Genomic DNA, 12,192 nt, shown 5'->3' on the forward strand with positions numbered 1-12,192 from the left:
AACTGTGGCTTGACTGTTAAAGTATCAGAATGAAAGTGAGGTTCTTGATGTTACCTGACTGTCATAAAGATAGAAAAGATTTGCATTGGTCTGGGGTGTTTAGATCTTTATCCTGCTTGGCAAGGGGAAGTTCCCTTGAGCTCTCAAACACCACTTCGTGTTTTTGATTTACCTTAAACTACCATCATTTTTATCCTGGCTCTTCTTCTTTCTATTCAGAAAAAAAGTACACAATCTGAATTAAGTCTTACTACAAGTGTGATAAGACACTAGCCTCTCAGGTATAGAGAACCAAGGAATTTGGAGAGTGTGTTGGACTGTGTGTCTGTGTGTCTGTGTGTGTCTGTGTTTGTGTCCCGCCCCGCTGCCAGTACTTAGGAGGCAATGTGGTGGGGAGTGAAGAGCATGGGCCTGTGTCCCAAACCCCACTCTTTCCTTTACCTGCAGGTGACCACAGGTACCTTCAGCTTGTTTGAGCTTCAGGCTCCTCACCTATAAGATGGGGCTGATGAGAACAGTACCTGCAGAATCAGAATTGTTGGGGATTAAGAGTTTGTGTTCATACATGTAATGCACTTACATTAGTGTCCACCGCTTCTCACTCAATATCCAGGATTGTGTAAAATAGAATATGCACGGCGTATATTCCCTATTTACCATTTCTTTTACTTGTAGTTTTGGGTTCCTATAATAAAAGAAACGTATAGGTAGAATATATATTTGTATATTCTTGTCGACACTATTTAAAATAATTGCTACCACCCTCATTTAACTCAGTGTAAGACTGACAGTTGGAAGCCTCCAAATTGCTTGAAGATGTTTTGCAAAATACCATTGCTCTATATTTCTTTAAGAGAAAGTTTATCGTTATTAATAGTGATAGCTCTGGTCATATTTCACTCTTACGTCTTTAATGAGTCCTTTTACATCCTTTTTATTTATAAATTCATGAAAGCTAATTAGTACTGACTAGATTTGGAGGTTTCCTTTTCCATCATGTGGGATTATGTAAAAAAAATCAGATGCAAAATAATTGCAATTAGAAAATAAAATATGAAATAACTTGCAACACTGTATGCAATTGATTCTTTTCAAACGTAATGACATTTTAAACTAAAACTTTTTATGATGATTCTTTTCTGAAAATTTGATTTTTTAAAAATTACATGTGATATATGAGGGGAATGTGTACTTATGTTTTTTATTTTTGTGTTTCTGGTTATTTGAGTCAGTTAAATCCATTCAATCAGACTTCAGATATGGGGTTGCATTTTCTGGGTGAGTAAATTTGTTACACACCTGTGCTGAAGATGGCATTTTTCTCATGTCAAATCAGTTGTCCAGAATGACCTCAAATTGCCAAAATCACATTCAACGGACCTTATTTTATACATAGGTGAAGTAGATATTTATCTTCTGGGCAACTTGCTCACTTTTAAAAAGCCAGTGTTAGAGTTCAAGCTCGCTTGTCACAGATACAGGCATGCTGAAAATAAATGTGAGTTTAATCAAGAAAAAATAAAAAGCCAGTGTTTTTCTGTTCCAATCCAGGCTTCATTTAACTCCCATTGATAATGGCAGATCAGAAAGTGGGGACAGTCTGAGTCAAGTCCCATTGCTGATTTGATCCACTGGACTGTCGGGTATAGAATTGATTGGATTTTTTGCAAACTTGATACAGTCCAATACATAGTTTATGATTTTAAATATCAGAAATCTAAGAATAATTGGAATTTTCTTAACTTGATAAAGATTATCTACCTAAAGCAAACAGAAACTCAGTTTTTTTAAAAATCAATTTTACCTAAGACTGTTTCTGACAAGCAATAAAAATCTCATTGAATCTAGCCCTTGAGTACACTTTTTTTAAAAAAATATGTTTACTGATTTTAGAGAGGGGAAGGGGAGGGAGAGAAACCTGGATCAGCTTGCCTACTGCACGCCCCCTACTGGGGATTGAGCCCACAACATGGGCATGCACCCTGACCAGAAATGAAACCTGCACCCTCTAGGTGCATTGGCTGATGCTCAACCAACTGAGCCACACTGGCCAGGGCTGTTTTTATTGACTTGGGGGGGGGGTGGGGGCAGGAACATCCATTGAGGACCAAACCTGCAACCTGGGCCTGTGCCCTGACCAGGAATCAAACCAGTGACTCTGGTGCGCAGGACTCTGCTTAACTGAGCCACCCTGGCCAGGGCAGAGTACACATCTTTTTAGTATTTCATGTGACAAAATAGGAAGTGCTACATAAAGCACTTCTGTACATCTTGGGAAGTACAGTTGTCTCAAGGAAAAATACTTGAGTGATTATTTCCGTTACAAACTAAACTGGCCACTGCTTTTCGTGGAACACCATTTTTACTTGAAAGAACTGACTGGTTTTTCAAACTTGGTTTGAGGTCAACATCTTCTCACAAGTGAATAAAATGAGCCTGTCACTTCAAGGAAAACAATTGACAGCATTTGTTGGTAGTGATAAAATTTGAGCTTTCAAGTGAAAACTGAAAATTGGAAAACTAGTATCTGCTACCACTAGCTTGACAGTTTCACAGTGAAGACTTCTGAAGAGATCAGTGATGGTAATAAATGTGACTTTTTAAATATTGTAGAATGAAATGTGTTAACATTTGGAAGATCTTCATGGCTTAGCCAATATTTTCTAAATGATCAGTGGGTTTTAATTTAATAGTATGAAAACATCATTGATTCAGTGTTAGGTTTCACATTGCAAGTAACCTTTAAGAAATTATTTGTCAAGATTGGGTATAGTATCGAAGAACATACACAGTTATCTGAAAAGGCTATTAAATTATTTTTCCCTTTTCCAACTATATACCTCTGAGGCCAGATTTTCTTCGTACGCTTTAACCGAAATAATGTTCTGCAACATACTGAATACTAAAGCAGGTGCAAGACTGTCTTCTGTCAAGACAATAAAGAGATTTGCAAAAACCATGAAACTGCCTCATTTTTTTTTGTTCTTTTGTTACTTTTCACTAAATGTATGTTGTTAAAAGCATTGGGTTTCTTTTTGAACTAATATTTTAAAATTTTCTGATACATCCATAATCATAGACACAGCCCACAAGAGAACTTGTCATTGCAAAGACAACTGACAGTGTTGCCAATATTACGCTTGTGCTTTTAAGTGAGAATTAAAGAGTTTTGGAAGACTTAACACCCACCACCATTAACTTGTAAAAGTTACTTGGGAATTTCGATTTTAGGTGTAAAGTGGGAACTGGTGAATTTTGTCTAAAGGACCAGGTAGTAAATATTTTAGGTTTTGTAGGCCATATCATCTGTTACAACTCCTCCATTCTGCCGTTGTAGGGCAAAGCAGCTGTAGACATGTAAACAGGTGAGTGTGGTCGCATCCCAGTAAAACTATTAACGGAAATAGGTGGCAGCTTTCGTTTGGCCCACAAGCCCTGCTTCCGACCCCTGCTATGAAGGGACTCTGAAAAAAAATTGGACAATACTGCACTGGATGACTGGGTACAGATTTTAAGATAACCCTTCAACTATGAGGTTAACCTAATGGGAAAAGCCTAGCAAACTTTTTAAAATTTTTTTATTGATTTTAGGAAGGGTGGGGGGAGAAACATCAATCTGCTGCCTCCCGCACACAACCAGGGCATGTACCCTGACTGGGAACTGAACCGGCGACCCTTACAGTACACAAAGCTCAACCAGTTGAGCAACACTGGCCAGGGCCCAAACTCATTTTTTAAACATGGCTTAAATAGAAATGTGCTCATAGATGGTATGATCTTATAAAGATGCCAATTTTCCACAAATTAATCTGACTTTAATATAGGTTCCAATTAATACTCCAGCAGGATTGGGAGGGAGTAGACTGATTGTAAAGTAAGTTCATATGGAAATTATGAATTTTTAAAAGAATTCTAAAACATGAACTCCCCATCAGTTATTCAGTCACACCATAAGCCATAGTAATAATAGATTCCATAACAGACAAAAAGGTCAGAATGGAGGACTCAAAATTAAGCTCATGTACCTATGGGGCTGTGATATATGATAAATGCTTTGTTTCAGAATCATTGGGGAAAGGATAGATTATTTAATAGATGGTGCTGGGAAAACAACTTTATAAAGTAAGTATGGATCTATCATACCGTATACAGGAAATACAATTGCTTTAGAGTTAACGTAAATATAATGGAGGAAAACGGACTATCTTGGGGCTGGAGAAGTATATACTAAACAAGACCTCTTTCATCTTTATTTCCTTCTACGAACTACCTAATGCTACAGTTTGAGTTTCCCCCTTGACTCTCAACTCCACTGAGGTTTAAGGGCTGCAATAAGCTTCCCACAATTTGACCTTTTACATCTGTATTTTGAAAAGACCTCTTAAAGCATAAACCATAGAGGAAAAAAATGATAGATTTTATTTTGTGACCATGGGAAAGATTGGGTCAAGCAAGAACTATCAATAAATGCTAAATCTAGGGGGAGGTTTTGATAAGGAGTAGGATATTTGCATGGCCTTAAAGTGCCTCCCCACAGATTGCCTGTAAATTGCAAGAGAAAAATAGAACCTCGACAGTGGAGAAAGCCAATTAGATAAAATTGTACCCATGTTATACTTACTGAAGTTGATAACTAATGTGGATGTACAAGAGAATATTTTTAGATACACATTGAAATGTTTAGGGGTAAAGGGCCAAGCATATGTGTGCAACTTTCAAAACAATATTAGAAATATAGATAGAAGTACAAATGATAAAACAAATGGAGTAAAACGGTAATGATAGGTGAGTCTCAATAAGGGGTATATGACTATTCTTTGTAAACTCTTATTCTTGAAAATTCTATAAATTTGAGATTGCTTCTATATAAGAAGCTTTTAAATGGGTTGGTTTTGGCATAAATATTAAGACGGTTTGCTAATCTTAGAAAAGGTTAGGGGACTAGTGTGAAATATTTGCAACCTTTTTAAACCCACAAGGAATTATCTAGAATACTGGAAACTCCTGGAAATCAACAGAAAAAGGCAAGTAGTCCAATAAAAAGATGGACAAGGATCGACTAGGCAATTTTCAGAAGAGTAAACCAGAATGCATGGCTAATCTATTTCTGATAGATTTGTATATACAGCTGCAATGGGTAGATGTTGAAAACAATCCCAAGCAAGGAAAAACAAAGTCATAACTGTTGTGAAATATCATTTCTATAAATTAAAACCATGTATATCTTCACAATGTATGTTTGAAAAATACAGCAGAAAACTAGGAAACAGAGGAGGTGTCCATTACTAGAAAGAAGATGGAGTGGAATAGAAAGGAAAAAGAGGAATAAATAGAGTAAAACTGGAGAGGGATGCTACTCTGACATGTCAGCAAGCCATGAATGAGCTCAAAAATTGGATGAACTACAGATTCAAGATCTGTAAGAAGGGGGGGGGGGGGGGAGAAAACAGCTCCCACGACCGAATTAACTTAGAAACAGCTTTCTTCACAGCCAAGGGACCAGCCCCCACATGCCCGCTCACCTGCTCAATTGTGTCTAAACTTCCCTTCCAGCTTTCTCACCACAGTCTCGCCCTACTCCGGGCACACCTTTGGGAGCGTCATGAACACATTCATCATATTTTTGTGCCGCAAAGGGAGTCTCCAAGCTTTTCGGTTCCTGAGGGTTTTGGCTTGGGTTTTTTCTTTAATTGTATAATTTACGTACCATAAAGTTTACCAGCGTCACCATCACCATAATCTAATTCTAAAACATTTTCATCATCCCCCAAAGAAATCTTGTACCTTTATTCAACTTCGGCTTTTTAATCATGTATTCCTCCCTTCCCTAAGGGTGGGCGTTAGAACCTCAGCGGGCTGGTCACCACCCAACAGAGAAAGGTGCAGCCTGGGGCTCCGCTGCGATGCGTTATCGCTTGGCAGGTACACCTGGGCGAACCCTGGAGGCCTGAGCTGGCTCTACAAAGATGTCTTTCTCAATATGTATGATTTTGAAAAGATGATAAATGCTCGTGACAGGGGTAAAGGGTGCCCAGGGGAAAGACACACACACACACACACACACACACACACACACACACGAGTACACGTTTAACAGCTGCTCTGTGTCTTCCCAGAGAGGTCCTCCTCCCCGAGATGTCTGTTGTTTGCGCCTCCGGAGAAAAGGAACCACTGAGTAGCTCTGGGGCGCAGTCAGCCAGGGCGGGGGGCACGGCTGCAGGGCGAAGTCGGCCAGACGGTGCCGCTGCCCTTCCTTGAAGGTCGTCGGGCTGGCTCGCTGGAGCCAGGCTCCGGGTGGCCGCGGCCCGCTGGGGTGAGGGGGGCCTAGCGCCGGCCAGCAGGGCTTCTGGAGAACTGGACCCGAGCTGCTTGTGGGGAGAGCCCACCGCGTCCGCACACGTTGGCGCTGGCCCAAGGGGCCCTGACCGGAAACCGGTTCCAGAGCTGCAGCGCTGAGTATGTGTGCGGACGCCTAGTGTGGGTGCACGCATGCGAGCCGTGTGAAGACGTGTGTGCTGCGCGGTGTGTGAGAACATGTGCGCCCTGGGCGAGAGCGTTCGTGCACACGGTGTGTGAGAAACTGCATCCTGTGTGTATAACTTTGAGTGTGTGCACTGTATGGAGAGGTGTGTTTACACTGGTGTGTGCACGTCGTGTGAGCGGGCGAACTGTACGGAGACCCGTGTGCACATCGCACGTGCACGCGTTATGTGCGCGCGCTGCGAGAGCTGGTGGCCACAGTGCAAGTGCCCGAGGTACGCGCCAGCTGCGTGAGGACCGGTGAGCACTTCGCACGTGCACGCGGCGCGCCTGCGCGGCTTGAGAACCGGTGCGCACGTCGCACTTGCAGGGCGAGTGCGCAGGCTGTGTGAGACGCGCGCGTGTGGGGGCGCGTGCGGGTCCGGTGCCGAGCGGCGCAGCGGCCCCGGCGGCGGGCAGTGGGCCTGTGCGGCCGGCGCAGCTGGATGGAGCACGGCGGCGGCTGTGGCGCGGGAGCCGGCTCGCAGGGGACTACGCGGGGCTCCCCGCTCCCCGGGAAGATGGCCGAACCGAGCGCCGTGCGGACCTCGCCGCCCAGCCATCGGTTTTCAGGTGGGGCCCCGGGTTCGGCGGGCGCCTGGGCTGCGGGCCCCCGGGGGCGGGGAGGACCCGCTGCGGGCGGCGCGGGGCTGCGGCTCCGGAGGGCGCGGGGCGGAGGTAGGATCGACGCTCCTCTCCTGCCTGGGTTCCGCTGGGCACCGGATCGAGGGCCGCGCCCCTTGCGGTGCGGTGGCAGGGTCCCCCTCGGCTGGCCTGAGTGAGTGAGCGAGCTTGGGGGTGGCTCAGGATGGGTGGCAAGTGTGTTTGACGTGGGGCGCCGAGGCCCACGTTTGATGCCCGGGGTGAGGGGCTCCTCGTGAGCGGCGGGCGTGGAGGGCACTGGGAAGGCCGGAGCGGGCTGCGGGGGTCGCCCGGGCCTGCGCGCCCGCCCACTCTGCTTCTAGAGAGGCGCGGGAGCGCCTGCTGCAGCCCGACGCGAAGGTGGTACAGCTGCGCGCTTTGCGGCGTCCCCGGGGGCAGGACTCGTGGGTCACCCACTGGCAGGGCCAGGCGGGAGCGAGCCCCTGGCCGGTTCCCGTGCCGCCGGCGTGGGCTGCCCTGGGGTCTGCGGGGCCGCGGCCCCCTCACGTGGGAGCGCGCGGAATGAGTGTCCCTCGGAGCCCGCGAGGCTGCAGCTGCCAGGACCCACGGAGGGCAGGCTGGCCCCGGACTGGCTGCCTAGAAATGAGCGGAGCAGGGCGAGGTTTTGAGGACATTTGGCAGGATTTTAGACAAGCAGGTCTCGCGTCTTCTGAGGTTCCATAAAGTGGTTGCAGGTAGTGTGGCGGTGTAAGCAACGTGGAAACTGATTTCATATGGGTTTTCTTCGAAACGCCTTTTTTTAAAGTTAATGTGAGCTATTTTAAAAAAAAATTTTGCTGCATTGTAACATGCGTGCCACAAAAGCTCACGGATCTTAAGTCTAGGATTCGAAGAATTATCACATAGCGAAGATCTAATTATTTTATATAAGGTGTACCGAGGAAGGGAAACAAATCAAGGGAAATGTTCTTTAGTCACTTAAAACATGCTTTTCATTGGGGGGTGGGGGGTAGTATTTGTGATTGAGCCTCCATTTGCATCATTGATAGAAGGAGGAGGAGACTTAATTCTTTCCCAGTTTGCGTTTTTCATCACGCATATTTTTAAGGCAGAATTTAACAAACATATCAGGATAGTGACATAAATACTATAAATATGTACTTCTGTTTTCATCATTTTGCTTGAGAAACTCGGCTGCATCTGCTAGGGAAGGACCCAGAACACACTGTGAGGGGTGTAAAAAAATAACTTTACTCCCACCTTCTAAATTCTTCCAGCTGGGCTAATAAACAAATTAACAGAGACAGATTAACAGGAGAAAATACACAAAGTTTATTACAGATCTACATGCCAGGGTGTCATAAGATATGAAACTCCAAATGCGGCCTTGGGCAGTTAAGGCTTCTATGGGATTCTGGACAAAGGAGAAGGGGTGGGGGTAGGGCGCAGGATAACGAAAGGGAAATAGGTAATTCACAGGTAGGAGAAAGAGCAAACATATGGTAAACAAATTCTTGCTGGGCCACCCAGAAACAGTGGGACACAAAGGCAAGCTTACTTTGCTAGATTTTTTCCTGCCCATCACATGTGCTAATTCATATGTGGCCAAGTCGTGATTATGCTGATTCCCTTCTTGGAGCAGGTTTTTCAATCTGAATTTTTTTAAGCAGGAAGGGGGGTGGTCAAAGGTTTTTGTTTCTTTTGTTTTTATTTTAATGGATTTCAGAGAGAGGAAGGGGGAGGGAGCGAGAGATAGAAACATCAATGATGAGAGTCATTGATAGGCTGCCTCCTCCACACCTCCTATTGGGGGTCAACCCCGCAACCTGGGCATGTGCCCTGAACCGTCGTCTGCTGGTTCATGGGTCGACTCTGAACCACTGAGCCATGCCAGTGGGCAAGGTTTTTTTCCTTAATAACCAGTTTAAATCAGTATCCCAAAAGGCACGTTATGGGGTGAAAACTTTGGTTCCCCTCACCACCCGCTCACCCATCAGAGCAAGCTGTGGGGGAGGGGGACCTAGTAGAATCAAACTTTGGAAAGGGGAAGTTGTTGAAGTTCACATTTTTATTTTGTTGGGAGTTTAAATAATAGGTTATTTCAGTGTTTAGAGGCAGGGAGCGGCTGTATGGTTGGGCCTACAATTTATCTGGGATTTTAATTTATTTGAAGGAACTTAATGGGGCATTCTTACCAAGTTCTAGTTGGAAACTTTATTGTAGAACCATTTAATGCACTCACTACTGATAGCAAGATTAGCTTAAAGCCATTTTCCTTCATTTGAAATTGGAAATATGGAAAGACGTGTGTGAAAGTTTAAAATAATAAACTTCTGTGTGCAGTCGGGTTGGTGTGGAAAAATTGGAGTGTTCAGTTTTGGTGCCAGGTAGTACTGTGGTTTGTTCTTTTGAGGGTTCATGAAGTCACGTACTTAGAAAAATGTCATCCTCAGAAAAGTCTTGGTTATTGAGGTTTTATTATAATCCACCCCAGAATCCATATCATTCCTAATGAGAGTCAACCCTGCATTTCTTGAACGCCAACCTTTGTTCCTAAGTTTGTGCTGAGTGCTGTGAGGACTAGAAAAGATGGAAAGACCTTCGATATGTGGGCTCTCTGACTATTTCGTGTGGGCACGTTGGGGGATGGATGAGTTGGGAAGAAGTTTTCCTGGATGTGAGTTGGTGAGTGGTTTTCCTGGGAGCTGCTGTAGAAGGCTCCAACGGACTACCTCTGGTTGTTTCCTTTAGCAACAGCTTCTTCTCATATTGAAATCCAGTGTGTGTTCCCATTATCCTCCAGTAATGTTTTTTCTTTTTAATTACCTCTCCCCCGTGGAGATGCTCAAATGCGCTGTTCTTTTTAGTGCTTGTGTTATATGCACTGTGTAACGCAGGAGCAAGCGCCTGTTGCTTGGATCTGCTTACATACCTTTAGCCAGCAGGTAGGATCACCAGATCTCCGCTGTCATGCTGCCTCAGTGTCACATAGGTCCTGTGCTCCCCTCAGCCTGAAATGCCCCCTGTTCCCTTTTCCCTTCGGGGATTCACTTCCTCTAGGTTCCTCACAGTCCAAGTTAAGCCTTCCCTTTCACCTTCTGTGCCGTCGCTCAGGGCGCTAAGCCCTCAGAACCTGAAAGTGCCTCCCGAGAAGTCTGCAGTCACCTCCTGCACTTGTGGTAACTCTAGCTCCTCAGATAGTAACCGCCGCTCATTGTCAAGCACTGATGTGCAACTGTGCTCATCACACATTATTTTACTTTATGCCCCACAAAACTTTACGGCTTTTTTTTTTAAATCCTCACCTGAGGATATTTTTTCTATTTGCTTTTTAGAGAGAGTAGAAGGGGGAGAGAGAGAGAGAGAGAGAGAGAGAGTGTGAGAGAGAGATATCAATTGGCTGCCTCCTGCACACACCCGGACCTGGGCTGAGACTGCAACCAAGGTACATGCCCTTGGCTGAAATTGAACCCGAGACCCTTCAGTCCAAGGGCTGACACTCTAACCACTGAGCAAAACTGGCTAGGGCACAAATACCCTTTGAAAATTTTTCTTAAATTGATTTTAGAGAGAGGAAGAGAGAGAGAGAAAAACATCGATGTGAGAGAGAAACATCAATCTGTTGCCTCCCCTTCGTGCCCTAACCGGAATCAAACCCGCAACCTGGACATGTTCCTGACTGAGAATAAAAACCATGACCCTTCGGTGCACGGGGCTATGCGCCAACAAACTGAGCCACACTGGCTAGGGCTTTATTCTGTTTTAATCCTCATTTTAGAGATGTTTTAGTTATCTCTGCCTGTGTAACAAACCACTACAAGCTTATTTCTCAGGATTCTGGGATTGGTTGGGTTCAGATGAGTGGTGAGCAGTTCTTCTGGTCCCTGTGGTGTCAGCTGAGTGGCTCCTGCCTTTGCAGTCATCTGGGAGGTCAGTGGGCTTGAAGTCTCTCTGAAGGCCTCTCATGGTCCAGGGAATCTGTCCTGGACTCCATAGTGTGGCAGCTGGGCTTCAAGAATGAGGTCGAGGTTCAATTCCCAGATGGGCGCATGCCCAGGTTGCAGCTCAATCCCTGGTGGGGGGGCATGCAGGGTATGATCGATCTATGATTCTCTGTCATCATTAATGTTTCTATCTCCCTCTCCCTTTGTCTCTCTGAAATCAATAAAAACAATTTTTTTTAAAAAAAGAGTGAGGCAGCAGAAGTTGCCAATTCTCTTAAGGCCTGGCTTGGAAGTCCAGGAGTGTCAGTTTTGTTGCACTCAGTGTTCCAAGCAAGTCACAAGGCCAGCCCACATTCAAGGGGAGGGGAAATAGACTCCTCTCCCTGATGTGAGGAGTGGTAAGCGCCTACTGGGAGAAGAGGAATCTCTCTCTTTTGGGAGATTCTCTAGTGCAACAGGTAAGTCCATTGAAATTAAAGGTTAAAGTCATTCGCTCAAGGTCACACAGTAAGTGGCAAGTCAGACCTCACACCCAAGTGTGATTGACTCCAGAGTGAAGTAGTTTTGCATCTATACTACTGTGCGTTCCCAGACGCATTATAACCAACTCCTTTCATACATGGACCATGCTGCCCATGTCTCCTGTACCCCTCCCAAGATCTAGCTCAGTACTGTCGATCCACATTTTATGAGAATTTCATGTGCCTTTTCCTTAGTACACAGTTGTTTATCTCCCCAAAGGTGATGAAGACCCTCATTTCTTATAGCAAAAATGTTATTAACTAAAGTGCTTAGAAGAAGAGAAGTTCCATTTAACAGAATTTCTGGTTTGCTAGGAGTTAGCCTCCCATCCTCTCTACGCCAGCCTTTATTGTTGGGGTCTGGGATCTCCTTAGTACTCTTTCTTGTTGTGGGACACTGCGTTGGGCATGACTGAGGATTAGGGCTCTTCAGTCATCACTCTGGAACGCCCATGGAAAATTCTCTCTTATAGTCTAGGCCAGTGTCTGTCAAACTAACTCTGGTGAAGGGCCAGTTTTTTAAAAAATATGTTTTTTATTGATTTCAGAGAGAGGAAGATAGAGGGAGAGAGAGATAGAAACATTAATGATGAGAGAGAATCATC

At 44.9% G+C, this 12,192-nt stretch overlaps 1 protein-coding gene across 1 annotated transcript in view; it reads left to right on the forward strand.

The window, feature by feature from the left end:
• Positions 1 to 6,965: 6,965 nt before the first annotated feature.
• MAP7D2 (MAP7 domain containing 2) overlaps positions 6,966 to 12,192 on the forward strand; it is a 93,267-nt gene continuing 88,040 nt past the window's right edge. The window contains exon 1 of the mRNA XM_087829371.1: positions 6,966 to 7,092. Within this exon, the coding sequence (XP_087685497.1) occupies positions 6,966 to 7,092 (127 nt within the window). The remainder of the gene's footprint in view (positions 7,093 to 12,192) is intronic.

The sequence above is a fragment of the Miniopterus natalensis genome, chromosome X (genome assembly GCF_054644295.1).
Source record: "Miniopterus natalensis isolate mMinNat1 chromosome X, mMinNat1.hap1, whole genome shotgun sequence".
Lineage (NCBI taxonomy): Eukaryota > Metazoa > Chordata > Mammalia > Chiroptera > Miniopteridae > Miniopterus > Miniopterus natalensis.